At 40.9% G+C, this 15,464-nt stretch overlaps 4 protein-coding genes across 4 annotated transcripts; 2 read left to right on the top strand and 2 right to left on the bottom strand.

The window, feature by feature from the left end:
- Positions 1-690: 690 nt before the first annotated feature.
- On the bottom strand, positions 691-3,167 carry CBG00970 (the record flags this gene model as incomplete). The annotated part of the gene is made up of 5 exons (XM_002629691.1): positions 691-1,011; positions 1,135-1,332; positions 1,385-1,760; positions 2,438-2,616; positions 2,685-3,167. 5 exons carry the CDS (start codon positions 3,165-3,167, stop codon positions 691-693), a joined length of 1,557 nt encoding a protein of 518 aa, XP_002629737.1.
- Positions 3,168-4,282: 1,115 nt separating this feature from the next.
- CBG00971 lies at positions 4,283-5,014 on the bottom strand (the record flags this gene model as incomplete). The annotated part of the gene is made up of 3 exons (XM_002629692.1): positions 4,283-4,544; positions 4,587-4,916; positions 4,965-5,014. The coding sequence occupies 3 exons, from the start codon at positions 5,012-5,014 to the stop codon at positions 4,283-4,285; spliced, it is 642 nt and encodes a 213-aa protein (XP_002629738.1).
- Positions 5,015-5,733: 719 nt separating this feature from the next.
- Cbr-ufd-3 lies at positions 5,734-8,619 on the top strand (the record flags this gene model as incomplete). Its single annotated transcript, XM_045241667.1, has 5 exons — positions 5,734-5,796; positions 5,852-6,164; positions 6,212-6,327; positions 6,372-7,724; positions 7,774-8,619. The coding sequence occupies 5 exons, from the start codon at positions 5,734-5,736 to the stop codon at positions 8,617-8,619; spliced, it is 2,691 nt and encodes an 896-aa protein (XP_045091696.1).
- Positions 8,620-8,925: 306 nt separating this feature from the next.
- On the top strand, positions 8,926-15,120 carry CBG00973 (the record flags this gene model as incomplete). Its single annotated transcript, XM_002629694.1, has 7 exons — positions 8,926-9,087; positions 9,160-9,283; positions 10,425-10,582; positions 13,215-13,837; positions 14,313-14,408; positions 14,667-14,931; positions 14,977-15,120. 7 exons carry the CDS (start codon positions 8,926-8,928, stop codon positions 15,118-15,120), a joined length of 1,572 nt encoding a protein of 523 aa, XP_002629740.1.
- Between the last annotated feature and the right edge of the window lie 344 nt (positions 15,121-15,464).

Genomic DNA, 15,464 nt, shown 5'->3' with positions numbered 1-15,464 from the left:
TCGTCGAAAAATGGATAAAAGAGCGAGAAAATGTTTTTTTAGGGAACGTTATTATTTTTGGTTGGGTCTTGAAGCGAATCTCGGTTACGTCAGCTTTGTGGAATATATCTCTTGTCCGAAATCGACGATTTTCGCAGTTTTTAAAACAATTTTTATCATTTTTGTTCATTTTTTACCGATTTACATAGAAAAAAAACGATGAAAACATTGAGAAAATAGTAAAGTAATTTTTAAAATAATCTCAAAGTACGATAGTAGAGTATATTTTCAGATTTTTCACTGAAAATCGAGCAGCTACTCGAAAAACGACCTGCCAAAACTAACAAAAGTTGCAGAACTGAATGGTTGTCGAATCGTAAACAAAAAGTCTGAGGCGCCAGTGTGAGATAGCACTCGGAAACTAGAGGGGCCAGAGAAACAGAGAAAGGGACAACAAGGGAATGCTTGATCTCTGAGCCCTTCGAACGAACAACATGTTGATGTTTTCCTTTGTGAGGGTAATGTGATGCCTTAGGGGTTGACCAATAGCTGGAGAAAAAACATTTTGAATTTTATTCATTAAAGATTTGATCGAAATTTCGAATTTTAATAATTCTAAACCGGTAAATTATAAGCAAACAGACAAAAAAGCTAATAGAAATTCAAAGAAAAAAATTATATACAGAATCAACAAAGTATATTCGAGTCCAATTACTGATTCAATGGCGCTTGTCCCATTGGCTTGAGATTTTCAGAAACCGTGAACTCGCACGCTGTGGCCTTCTTGATGTCATCTACAGTAAGATCCTCTCGTACTTCAAGCAGTGTCAGCCCAGACTTCACATCCACATCAAACACAGCCATATCAGTGATAATTCTAGAGATGACTCCTTTTCCGGTCAATGGGAGTTCGCACGACTTCAGAATCTTGGGATCTCCATTCTTCGATGTGTGCTCCATGACAACGATGACACGAGCGCCGGGAGCGGAGACCAAGTCCATTGCACCGCCCATTCCCTTGACGAGTTTTCCCTAGAAAAATTGGTTCTGTGATCATTGAGAATTGACAACTTTTCGTTCTCTGTGTCTTGTTTGATAAGAGATAGGAGAGACACTCAACACACGTAGATCACAGATTAGAAAAAAACAACTTACTGGAATCATCCAATTAGCCAAATCTCCATATTGCGAGCATTGAAGGGCTCCTAGAACCGTAATATCCATATGTGATCCACGGATCATTGCGAAAGATTCATCAGATCCGACGATCGATGCTCCTTTGAGAAGAGTGATTGGCTCTTTTCCAGCGTTGATCAAATCAGCATCTTCTGTTCCTTTCTTGGGATATGGGCCCTGGAAAATTGTGCATTTGCGCGTCAGGTGTTTGCGTACGCCGCACACTTACCACTCCAATAATTCCGTTCTCACTCTGTAAATGAACTGTAATTCCATCGGGAATATAATTTGGCGCCAATGTCGGTATTCCGATTCCCAAATTAGCATACATTCCATCGGTGAACTCCAACGCCGCGCGAGCCGCAATGATTTCTCTGGATCGCCCGGCAGATGACGTGGCTGGTTTCACTGGTCCCTCTTGAGCGAACATCGGACGCTCAATGGGCTTCTTGTAGTCCTTTCCAAGTACCAAACGATGACAATAGATGGATGGAATGTGCACGTCGTTGGGCGCGATGACTCCTGGCTCGACGATTTCCTCGACTTCGACGATGGTGCATTTCGAGGCTTTGCACATTGGGTTGTTGAAGTTTCCAGCAGCGTGTCTGGAAATTTTGGGGGTTTTTAGTTAATTTTTTTTAATCTCGAAAAATCGCTTCAATAAGTTTATTTCTGGAAACTTCTGGAGGGTTTTGAATATTTTTTTGAATTCCCCCCAGAACTGAAACTCCGAAAATTTAGCGTTTTATTGCTTTAATTTTTCTCCGATTTTCTGCAAAATTTTCAGACCTTTTCAACTATTTTTAGAAATTCTTTTTCGATTTTTTCTTAATTTTCTGTCTGAAATTTGACTGAATTGTTAGTGAAGATTACTGTAGGAAGCCTACTATTCTATAGTTTTTTTTTGCAAACACAACCACGTCGAAATGCAGAAAAACTTACAAAAAGCAAGGTTTTTACAGTAAACTACAGTAATCTTTGCGAACACCTTTCCACCAAATTTCAGACAAAAAACTGAAAAAATCGAAAAAATAGCTGAAAATTTTGCAAAAAATCGGAGAAAAAAAAATCAATTTTTCTTTCGAAAAATCGCAAAAAAAAAACTATTTTTTCGAAATTTTCAGTTTTTCGCGGTAATTCAAAAAAAATTCCAGAACCTTCCAGAAGCTTCTAGAAATGGTCAGGAACTGAACTTTCTGCCATTTTTGCACCGATTTTTGGAATGTTTTCTTTGTTGAGTTATTCAAAACGCGCCAAACGACACACCAGCCAACCAACCTACCTAAACTGAATATTTCCCAATGTGTCTGCTCTCCAGGCTTTAATCAAAGCATAATCTCCCCAGATTGCCTCTTCCAGAACGTAATTCACCCCGTTGAACTGTCGAGTCTCCTTTGGCTTACTCGCAATTTCAATCTTCATTTTTTCGGTTTTGCTATACTTGATTGGTGCTCCTCCTTCCTGAAAATTCCTGATTTTTTCAGTCCTGAATTTCTAGAAAAACGTAAATATCGCTCGAAAATCCCCACCTGAATCTGTGTACCATAACCCGTCGGTGTGTAGAACGCTGGCACTCCGGCTCCAGCTGCTCTGATCCTTTCAGCTAGTGTTCCTTGTGGTGTGAACTCTAATTCCAGCTCTCCACTTAAATATTGCCGGGCGAACTCGCCGTTCTCGCCAACGTACGATGAGATCATTTTCTTGATTTGTCGAGTTTGAAGCAGCAAACCGAGGCCCCATTTGTCGACTCCAGCGTTGTTGGAGACGCATGTTAGGCCGGTTTGACCGGTTTTTGTTAAAGCTTGAATCAGGTTTTCTGGAATTCCGCAAAGACCGAATCCTCCAACTAGCAACTTTGCTCCACTTGGAATATCCTTGACAGCTTCCTCGGGCGACTCGTAAATCTTCGCCTTCAGTGAGGACGTCGTCGAGAGGAATCTGATGTGACGGGTGGCGGCTCTGGGGAGCAGAACCGAGTTGGATGGAGCCCAAATTTTCGAGAGAATCGTCATGTTTGGAAGTCTGAAAATTGGAGAAATCAGCGCTGAATATGTGTGAAAATGCAAAAAATCGAAGGGAATCGGCTTAATTTCTGCTCGGAGGAGAAACTGATTCATTTTTTTCGTCTAACCAGGAAATCAGTGATAACAATTTTCTCTTATCTAAGTGAGCAGAACACAGAGAATGATTCAAAAATGAGACATTAACAACTTGGAAGATGGGTTTTACAACGACATGCGCCTTTAAATCTAGCGATTTTTCAGATTTTTTAGGATTTTCGAAATATCTGGGTGAAAAATTAACATCGAAAAACCTTTAAAAAACACTAGTAAATCCAAAAAAAAACAAAGATTTTTTGTGTTCTACTACATGAGCCTTTAAATCTACCGTAATGGGTCATACCACGATTTAATTAACACTACGTGTCGTGAAGTGAGACTTCAAGTGACATAAATTCGCTAAAAAACTAAAGAACAAATTGGAAATCAAGGTGAAATGACGATAGACAAAATTAGCTGTGTAGTCAATTGGTCTTTTTTTTGCCATTTTGTAATCAATTCAACACATTTTTTGGGAAACAAAGAATTAAAAATGTTTGTAAACCTAAAACTTTTCGGTCTCAGCTCACTCAAAAGTTTGCTAGACTCTCGCTGTGTAAACAGAGCCAAGACCTTTTTTTTTCTCAGAATTCAACATATGGATCCTCTAGAAAATTCGAAAAAACAGCCGAAATCTATTCGAATTGCCAAAAAAATCTGAAAAATTCAACTACAAAATGTGTAGCAGTCAGTCGCAGAACCGAAAAAAGAGAGAATAGTCAGTAGTCTATGTACACACACACAAAACTTTTCGCATTTTTTTTCTTCTTCTATGTTTCATTTCTCTTTCTTCGAGAGATTAGGAGACGCAGACAGAGCTACTGGGTAGAAGAACTGAAGTGCGAGTGGGAAACACGTGGTTTCCGAGAGAGAGAAGTGAAAAAATATATAGGTGGAAACCTGGGGAAGTTTGACGTTTGAAGTGTGATCTTAGTGATAGGAGAGAAGAACAGGCGGTCAGGACACAAACGTCATAAGAAGAAGCAAAATCAACGAAATTTTATTCTTTAAAAAAAGTCAAAATGCGTTCAAATATATCGAGAATAAACATAGCATGCAATAGGGATAGTTACAACAGCTGGAATCCAGAATTTCAAATTTTTTGAACATCCATCATCCTTCCTATGAACTTTCGGACAGATCAACTCCTCCAGATCCTCAGTTTCCAACAGCAAGATCTTCATATTGGCACGAATTGATCGAATCATGCGGTGCAGGTTCTCGACGTTTCTAGAATCTTCGAATCCCATATCACGACGATTCTCGCTGGTATAGCTGTTGATGCGGAGGCTGGAAAATGTATCAGATTAGTGAATCCGCATGATTTCTAACCCGCCATTCATCATTTGTCGAGTGATCAACTGAATTCCCATTTCGGATTTCGTGAGAATGTCGTGAAGACGAAGAACGCACACATTGTTCTCATTTTTGCTCTCCGGACAGGCGAGGTTTTTGAAAATTCGACTCGCGTCCCAATCTAATCCAACGAATCTCTCCTCGTTTTCTTTCGACTCGTCGTCATCCGAAGAGTTACGGTCGCCGAATCCTCCATTTTTCGATGCTCCAAACAAATTTGCTTCTAGGAACGATCCGGTGAATCTCGCCTCGAAAGTTCTTTCATCTTCTTGAAATTCGAGATCCGGGATGTATGGGGTGGAGCTACTTCAATGAAATTGTGAATTTAAAATCTTCGGATTATTTAGGACTTACACTAGCCGCAAATCATCGAATTCGGTGTCCGAATCGTCGATATCTGACATGTTTTTGCTCAAGATTGAGTGAAAACTTTCAGAGTTCCGCATGTATCCGTCGAGGTGTACTGTAATTCTCTGCGTCCATTAGGCGCTATATTTTACGACAGTTTTTTCTCTCTTTTTCTCAAAAGCTCCAATCTTCTCAACAAGGCCAGAAAAGGCTGAAGGTCGAAGTAGTTTTTTACTTTCGTTATTTTTAACTAGTTTTCCAATTTTGTTACCCACTTTCCCGAGCGTTGGCTCAAGTTCCCCTAGTTACCTTTTTCCCATTGCCTTCTCTTGTTACCTTGCCTTTTAGCTACCCTGCCTTCTAAATTATCGCCAACTCGCCAGTAAAATGAACCGCTGTTGTCTTATTCCTTGGCGCTTTCATTTTTGGATTCGTCATGAATTTAGTGCTTACGTTACGCGCTTTCTGTCTTCCCGTTTCTCTGCGTCTCTTCGTCTCTTGTGTGCTACAAATTTCCGGAATATTCTCTAGATTTTCATTGATTTTTTTATTTTGCGAAAATCTATCCATTCTCAGCTCATTTTAGCCTCTCTCCGTACCCTTGTTATTCTCTGTTCCATGGAATTCTCTTTTTTAAACTCCGCGCGCGTTTAAGGTGGTCGTGGCCGCGCGCGCTTTCTCTTCCTTCCCCGTAACCACGGAGCTGTGTTGCTAACGTCATCATCAATGTTTCGAATTACCCTTCACCTAGACCAAACTTCGAATTTTTCAGACTATGGCGGATTCAGCAGTGGTTGATGAGGCTATGGACACGTCGCCGCCGGTCGGAATTCAGAATGTAAGTTGTTTTCTAAATCGAAACACCAAACTTACCATATCAAAAGCGTGTTCAGATCAAAAACTACGCGATTGGACAAGTTCTCGAAGCCCACAAGTCAGATGCCAAGTCCCTGGCGCTCACCGATACCGGAGTGCTCATATCGGGCGGTCGAGACGAGACAGTGCAGTGGTGGGGCCCGCGAGCTGGAAAATATTCGAAAATTTTGTCATTCGCTCAACCGAAGAACATCGCTGTCAACTCGATAGCCTACGCGGATTTGGCAGATGGATGGAGGCTTTTCGTGGGTCGGAAAGACGGATCTATTGCTGTCTACGCTTCTGGCAACTCGGAACCGATCACTATTTTCAATGAGCACACACAAAACGGTAATTGGTCATGAAACTTTGTTTTTGGTTATAAATTTTTTTTTCAGTGTGTTGCCTGCATATAAACCAGAAAGCCACACATATGCTTAGTGGATCATGGGATGCAAATGTAATGATTTTCCCGATTGCAGAGCTAAACAAACCAAGTTTTACGGTAAGAGAAGCCTGGAAAACTATCAAAAAAGATTTACAAAATCAATTTTCTAGGTTCACAAGTGTGTTGGACACAGCCTCTCCGTCTGGGCGCTCGCTTCGTTCCCGGAAAACCCAGACACGTATCTGACCGCCAGTGCCGATAAAACCATCAGAATGTGGCACAACACCAACACCATCAATGTCTTCAAGGGACACACGGATGTGGTTCGAGCCCTGGCCGTTCTCTCCAATGCTCATTTCCTCTCCGCTGGAAATGATGGACACATCATTCACTGGGACGTCGCATCTGCTTCAGTTCTCGGAAAATTCAGCACCAACGCCCACGACTTTATATATAGTATGACGCTGAGTGATTCGCATATTTTGACGACTGGAGAAGATGGAACGCTCGAGTTTTGGGCGATGGATGCTGATAAGAATGGACAGTTGGCGGTCAGATCGGAGGAAGTCGTTCAGCTACCCTCGTCGGCCACGTGGGATGCAAAAGTGCTTCCGAATTCGGACATTGCTGTTGCTGGAAGTGACGGAAGGATCTACATCATGTCTAATGAGCCAGAACGCCAAGCAGCTACAGAAATTCGAGAAGCGTTTGATGCGGAAGTCGTTGCGAAGATCACTCAGAAAATGGATCGTATGCAAGAGGAGGCTTCCGATGTTGTCACCATCAAAGTGGACATTGATGATCGACCGACTCAATTGGAGCTTCGCTATCGAAAAGGAACGGATCCAGCGCTGTGCGCTCAAGAGTTCATTCAGGATAATCAATTGTCAATTCATCATTTGGATGAGATCATCAGTTTTATCAAGGTAAGTGTTAAGCAGGAATTGAAATTGAAAACTGTAATTTTTCAGCAAAGAATCCCAGAAGCCCGCGCATTCGACATCAAGTCTGGCAAGAAGGTTCTGGTGGACGGAGAGGAGTACGATTACGCGTTGAGTGTCACTCTTGGACGGGGAGCTGCGGAAATGAAAATGCCGTTTAATATCAACGAAAGTCCCGAATTCGCCGCCCAGCGATTTGTAGAGAAGAACAAATTGCCAATTAACACAATCCCGGTGTTAGCTGGAATGATTAGCACGGAGATGGACAAGCTGTCGAGAGGACAAAGTGCTTCGCAAGCCGGTTACGAAGACCCATTCACTGGCCCTGGAAGATATGTGCCAGGAGGATCTTCGAACAACGTGCAAAGCGCCGCGGATCCATTCACAGGCTCTGGTCGTTATGTTCCAGGAAGTAGCAACGCTGGAGGAATGGATGGATTCTCTGGAGATCCGCTGACCGGTGATGGAGGATATCGTGCTGCAAAGGAGAACAATGGGAAACATGCTGTGCCACTTTCATCACTTCCACAGGACAAAAAGAAGCCACGAGGACCACTGGTACCAGTTCCTGAATATATGATTGTTAGTTTTTTTTTGGTTTTGATTTAAATTATTTTCAATCATTTTTCAGATGGGGCTTGCGGGTAAAGGAGACAAGGCGATTGCAAAGCTGAAGGAATTGAACGAGAACCAAGATGCTTTCCGATTGAATTCCGACCAAATCAACTGTCTTGAAGAGCTCTTCCTTCTCCCATCATCCTCCAACTACTCGTCAGATCTTGCTCAATCTGCATTCGACACTGCTCTTCAGTGGAGTGTCGATAATCTGGTGCCAGTCCTCGACTTCTTCCGAATCGCTCTCACCCATGAATCCTTGAATTCCTACTTCTGCGCCAGAGACAAAGGACGTGATCTAGTGGAGAGATTGATTGCAATTCTGGTCTCAGATCCAACAGATCTTTCTTTGAGAGTTATGGTCTGCCGATGCATCGCCAACGCATTCGCCCATCCTGCTGGTCGGAAGCTTTTCGCAGCGACTGAGCTTTCCACGTTGGCTCCATTGGTAGTCCACCAGTTTCTCAGCGATAAGCCGGTGCTTCAGTTGTCCGCTGCCACCGCCTTGGCTAACTGGTCATTGGCTCTTCTACAACAATCCGAGAAGGTTCAGGAGTTGGGACCAAAGGAGGATCTACTGAGAGCTATTGTAGATGTAAGTGTTTTTAGAGGACTGATGGAGTTTTATTTGTTTATTTTTCAGAAAATCGAAACCGTCAGCTCATTCGGATACATCAGTGAGGATTCTCTTACACGTCTCCTTCAATCCATTGTCACCGTGATGTGGGGAGATTCTGCTGTGATTCGGCTCGCCAAGAATCGTGGTCTCGCCGCTATTGCCGCTCGTCTTAAAGATGCCGCTCAAGGAGATCCATGCAAAAACATTGCCCGTGATATCGTCGAAATGACATATGCGGTTTAAGAAAAACTCGTTTTGTACCCTAGGATACCTATTTATGACCGTTTACTATGTGTATATTTTTGTGTATTCCTTCTATTTATTTATTTTTGTCCCCCCTAAAATTCGGTTGCCCTTCTTTTATTCTTCATCCTAGCTTCATCACTACAGTCTAGCCCTTTCCTTATCACTTGCTTATCAATCGATATAAATATGATGGATGTTTTCCCTGTCTTCCTGTTTCCTTTGCTTCTTTCTCAACGGAATTTTCTGAACAATCTATTTTTTAACCATTTTCGTGCGAATCATTTAAATTTTCTTCCACAAAAGATGCGCGCCATCTTCAGAGCCACAAAACGAATGCCTCCGGGACAGCGGAAGACGGCGGCGATCGTCGTGATCGGTGATGAGATTCTGAAGGGCACGACGAGAGACACGAATTCGCATTTTTTGTGCAAACGTCTACATAAGCTGGGTGTCAATATTAAGAAAGTGAGAACAAAAAATTGAGCTAGAAGAGGAAATTTGAAAAAATAAGTTTTTTTTCAAAACTCAAAATTCCAGATCGCCGTCGTTGGAGATGAGATTTCTGAAATCTCTCGTGAGGTTCAATCAGCATCCAGCGCTTATGATTATGTGATAACGAGCGGTGGTGTTGGGCCAACTCATGATGATAAGACTTATCTAGGTAAAGCAATTAGGTCTCATTACGCCCAATTAAAGCAGAAAAATCTATTAAATTGGTACACAAAATCGGAGGGTCCCCCAACGACAACTACAGTAACCTAAAAATATTTTAATTTTCTGATTTTTTTCACTATTATTCTTGTCCAACATTGTAGCCGAAAATACAATTTAAAGGCGCACATTCTTTCCTGAAGCGAAACAAGTTGTTTTGGATCAGTGCATGCGCCTTTGATACCGTATCTCAAAATTATTAAAATTTTCCTTAATTTGCCGCTCTATTTTGTTGACTTTCGTCTGAAAAAAACCAAAATAAGCCTAAACTCATTAAAGGTGGTGTACGGTGAAATTTTTTATTGCATCGAAATGTGAAGAAATGCATGTAGATTGACATAAAAATAAAGAAAAAAATCAAAAAAATCCTTCATCGAGAAAAACGCATCGAAAAATACACTGAAAGCCCTTAGGGACTAGGTTTTTTCTAGGCCGCCCGGTGAGTAAAAGCGCGCGAATTCAAACTTTTAAAATTTTTTCGCTTGTTTTCACTTTTTTTTTCGGTTTTTTCAAAAGTTTTCTAGGTTTTTGTCAATTTTTCTACCAGACATCGGAAAATTTGAAAAAACAGTGAAAACGAGCGAAAAATTTTAAAAGTTTGAATTCGCGCACTTTTACTCATCGGGCGGCCTAGAAAAACCTCGTCCCTAAGGGCTTTCAGCGTATTTTGCGATGCGTTTTTCTCGATGAAGGAATTTTTTTTGAATGTTTTCTTTATTTTTATGGGAATCTACATGCATTTCTGCACATTTTGATGAAATAAAAAATTTCACCGTACGCCACCTTTAAATACGAGGTACGGTATTAAAGGCGCATGCACTTATTCAGAAAAAATTTCGCTTTTTCGCTGCGATGGTCCCACAGCGAAAAAAAATATGTTCATTTCCTAGGGGTTTTTTCTCGTTTTTCACTGATTTTCGTCGATTTTTCTGTAATTTTTCCCTAAAAAACCCGGAAATTGAAAATTCTAATACATGGTGAAAACTCTTTGGCTGAAAACACCCGAAAAAATTGTGGAAATAAAACTATTTTAGGTTACGGTAATTGTACAGTATCCCTAAAAAGGTTTCATTAGACAGATATCTTTCCAGGACTAGCTCATGCGTTCACCGATCAACTACACTTTTCCGACGAGATCCGTCAAGCGGTGAATCGCTTCCTGCCCACCTACATCGATAAGAAAAAGTCAGAAGGCGTGGAGGAGGGCATCGAGGAAGTTGTGAGAGTGGTCACAGAGAAGTTGTGTACGGTAAGAGATGTTGAGAATTTCCAGAATATCAAAATTTTTGAAATGTTTTAGTATTTCTGTAATTTTCTGAAAATACAAAAAATTCCTCCATTTCCGGTCCAAACACCAGTCTTCTAGCTTTTCTAGGAGCCGAGATACAGCACTTTGAGGCATCGAGAGTGAGAGACGCAGACAACGAGACACGCTTACTGTCTCCTGAAGATTCTAGAATTTTCCGGATACGTGACATAATCAGTGATTCCTGTTTTTGTCTATGTATATTTACATAACCTCCCTTTGCGCGCAAGGATTGCGCCGCGCATCTTATACCACGTCACTTTACACGATTCCTTATTTTCTGGATGATGATGAACTGATGATTCTTTTTGCACCTTGCTTTTTTTTGTATTCTATAATTTTTTTACTTTTTTTTGTTAAATTCCAATTTTCCCCATGTTTTACTCTACTATTTTTTATATACATCATCCTAGACTTCATTAGCGGAGCCAACTTGAAAATGTCAGCTCAAAAAGTCAAAACCGGAAATCAAAAGTGTATAGCTGCTAGACGACGGGCACTAATAAAGTAATAAATTACCCTCGGCCCCGTCTCCCTTCTTCTTTCAAAGTTTGTGGAGCTCCTCACCCCTGGTTGCCGTGGGAATGGCAAGTGCGCTCATCTCATGTGATTCAAATTATAAATGTCATCCAGTCTGGAGTTTTCTCCTCGTCGTCACTTCTTCATAGTTACGAGCCTATCTCCTCTTTATTCTGAAAAATGCCCTGTGAAACGGAACCTCGGAACACACCTCGGAAGAAGATCAACTTGAGTCCGTGTTGTTCAGAAGTCTCGAATTCTATTACTATCAATGTGGAGTCGAGTGTCAAGGTTAGCATCCAGTTAGCTAGCATAGTTGATGCTAGAGAACAGTTAGAGAGAATTAAATGGTTCCAGGAAACACCTCCCATTTGTGTTCTTGTGAATCGAAATTTCAATATGGGATATCTAATGAACGAGTATGCGAAAACGCACAACATCGTTCTGGACACCTTGACATTTGTCTACATTGATCGGATGGTTGAGACGAAGATCGAGATGACTGACACACCGATCACACTTAAAATCCGAGATGGAGGCACGATTCGGGTGATCTATGATGAGTGTAGTAGTACTGGAAAACCGTCTGAGAACGTGGTCACTGTTCCATGCTACCCTAGCATCTGTTCTCTGAACAATTGCATCGAAGTAGTTCTGGAGGCGTGCACCCAGGTAGTTTGGACACTTTCCATTTGAGATATTTAGCAACTTCCTATTAGGAAGTCTTCCTAAAATAGAAAGCTTCTATTACCCCTTGCCTCCTCCAAAACAGCCCCATAATTATCCAGGACACACATGACATTTCGGTGCACGTCAGCCCCGAAATAAGTATGGGTTCCCTGATGACCGCATATGCAATCAACAACGACATCAATTTGGAGAGCTTGACGTCAGTTTTTGAAATCTGAATTCACAACTATTTTTAGAAGTTCAGATTCTACTACAAAGGTCGTTTCATCAAAGGTTGGGAGACGCCAGCTAAGCTAGAATTAAAGCACGGAAGTCTGATTCGAGTTCTCTATGTTCCGAAGAGAAAAAACGAAACGAAAAGAAACATGGGGAACTTCAAAGACACCCTGAGCATGGACATCAAAGTTATGGGACATCCAATGGTAACCATGGAGAGTTTCGAAATTCCATAAAACTCGTTTTAGAAAAAAGGAGGATGCTGCATCTACCGCATGGACTATCGAATGCGTATGGGACGGCTGATGGAGTCGTACGCTGGACTCATTGGAGTATCGAAACGGGAGTTACGGTTGGTTTAGTACTCAAGGTGGAAAAAAAATCAAAAAGTGATTCTTGAGATTCTTCTACAACGACTACTCTATTCTGGGTTACGAGACGTTGAACGATTTGGGAATCGATCAAAAGGAGGAGGCGACTATTCGAGTGATGAGAGTGAAGATGTAATGTCTGGTATCGAGAAGCTTCTGTCTGTATATATTTTCTGGAATGTGATTTGTGTAATTGTGAAACCGATGTGAAATTTTTAAGTTGTGATATAATATGTTAATCTTGTATAAATGAATTTGTTTCAACAAAATAATTAACATTCCATTTATGGGTTCAGTGTATGCTTGTTTCTGAATTTCTGAGATTCTGAAGTTCCGAATTTTTGAATTTCCGGAATCTTGAATTTCTGGTTTTCCGAATTCCTGAATTTTCGAATTTCCGAATTGTTGAATTTCCGAATTTCTGAAATTTTGAATTTCTGAATTCTTGCATTTCTGAATTTTAGGTTCAAAAAGTTCGAAATTTTTACATTTTCACAAGGTACAGTTGTCCACTAATTACCGTACCCTTTCTCATCATAAGCAACATACCGTAAGCAATCTAATAGAATGCCACCCAGACCGTCAACTTTAAACTAAAATTGTTTTTGATATTATTGATAAAATTTTTTTGATATTATGATAATTGTTTTACCAGTTGATAAACTTTTGATGTCTTCAATGGAAATCGAGATACATGAGCTTGAAGTTGAAAGTCTGAGTGGCACTCTATCGAGTTACAGTAATCTCAAGGATACAGTAATCATTGTCCCATTTTCCAGATTCCCAAAATGTCCCAACTGCTCTGGGGAACCCAAAAAGTCGATGGTCGTGTCAGCACCTTCCCAGTGGTCCGAGTAGCCAACGTCGTCGCCCTTCCAGGAGTCCCGAAGTTCTGTGAACGAGCATTCGATGAGCTTCAAGACCAACTGTTCCCAGTGGAAGAACGCCAGTCAATGTTCTTCGACACCATCTACACGGATCTAGATGAATTCGATTTTTCTAGAAGGCTAGCAGATGTGGCAGCTAGATTCGAAGAGCAGAACGTGCAAATTGGAAGTTATCCGGAGCTCAAAAACAAGTTTTTCAAAACGAAGCTCACCATCGAAACCGAGTCGTCTGAATCGATGGAAGCGGTGCGGATTGCGTTGAAGGAGCTTCTAGTTGGACATATCGTGTATTATGATTCACACGCGTGGACAGATACTGTAGCCAAATGGAGAGCATTCAAGAAGCGAGAGTTGGTGGAGGCGAAAAATGTGGACTTTGTTCGGAAATTGGAAGAAGCCGAGAAGATTGTTGAGGATATCGTGGAGAGATATCCTTTGGATCAGATTGCATTATCTTTCAATGGAGGCAAAGATTGCACTGTTTTGTTGCATTTGTTGCGGTTGAAAGTTGATGAGTAAGGATATTTATTTTGGTTTGGAGCAATTTATAAAATTGATTTGGTTTTAATTTCAAACAGCTAACTTTTCCAACATGAATTTTCTAGGCCATCAAACTTTTTGGTCTAGAAATGGCCTAAAATGTATCTAGTGACTTTTTTAGGTCATTTAACATGGTGGATTAACTTTTCTAAGTAGAGTTTTATAGGCTGCCTTGTTATAAAATGGCCTAGAAAACAACCTGGTGATTGTTAGAACATTTCTAGACCGTAAACGTTTTTGGCCTAGAAAACTCGACTTGCGAAAGTTAGGCCACCTTGTTAAAATGGCCTAGAAAAGACATTCAATGTATGTTAGGTCATTTATAAGCCAAAAAGTTTAGTGGCCTATAAAATGGAAAGTTAGGCCACCAAACCAGACCTAGAAAAAAGTGGTACAAATTTGTCGATGGATTTCTTTCGACAAAATGTTTCTTAATTGTATTATTTCCAGAAAATACGGCGCTTCAAAAGCTATCCAAGGATTCCACATCATGGTAGAAGACCAATTTCCAGAAGCCACTCAATTCATCATTGACGCGGCGCAGTTGTAAGTTCCTCTATTTTCAAACCTGTCAACTTTGAGCTCAATTATCTCAGTTCCTATGAAAGATATCAGAAAATTTGCCAACTGATAAAATGCTTATCAAAATGTAAGTTACATTTTATCTGTGGACCACTTTTTGATATCTTTGATAGGAACCGGGATAATTGAGTTCAAAGTTAGAAATTAGCGAGCCCTTCTATTACAGGTTTTGCAATAAGCTTTGAGCCTTTCTTTCGCTACTTTACCTCTCCTTTTTTCCAGCTACAACATCCAAGTTCTCGAGTTCCCCGGTCCATTAAAAATCGGACTGGCTGGTCTCAAAAAGCAGCGTCCATCGATTATCCCAGTGCTGATGGGAAGTCGTGCCACAGACCCAAATGGAAAATATATGAAGACTCCTGTGGAATGGACGGATTCGGATTGGCCAAAAGTTTTGAGAGTGTGCCCTATACTTAACTGGACCTATTCAGACGTTTGGCATATGTTGAGAGGGTTGTGTGTTCCATATTGCAAGCTTTATGATCAGGTGAGTCTAGAAGAACTACAGTAACCCTAGAATTCTTTTTTCCAGGGCTACACTTCGCTTGGTGGCCGTGACAACACTGTCAAACATCCAGCACTTCGGATAGTGGCTTCTGATGGAAAAGAGCATTATCTGCCGGCCTACAAGCTGCACAATGATGCAGAAGAACGATCGAATAGATCAAACTTGTAGTTTTTAGAATTACTTAATTATTATGTAATAATTTTATTGAAAACAATGAATATTATCAAACAAACCTTACATAAACTAAAAAAAGAGACAACAAAAGAACAATGAGAATTGAAAAGTTAGGAAATGTTCCATTACACATGTGCTTGTTATTACAAGTATGACAACTGGAGACTCCGCCCACTTGCTCGCAAATCGATTGAGCTTGATGGCAAGATTCGTTGGGGAGACCGGCGGCGGATCGTAGGACGGATAGGCCACATCCACGAGCGACAAATGGTTCTGGAAAAGTTATGTTATCTGAAATAGATGGGCACTGTCAAGTTTGAGCTAATTTATCTCGCTTT

This window comes from Caenorhabditis briggsae (assembly GCF_000004555.2).
Source record: "Caenorhabditis briggsae complete genome, chrII, whole genome shotgun sequence".
NCBI classification, from domain to species: Eukaryota; Metazoa; Nematoda; class Chromadorea; order Rhabditida; family Rhabditidae; genus Caenorhabditis; species Caenorhabditis briggsae.
The sequence above is the reverse complement of the archived record's forward strand: the minus strand, read 5'-3'. Positions and strand labels throughout refer to the sequence as shown.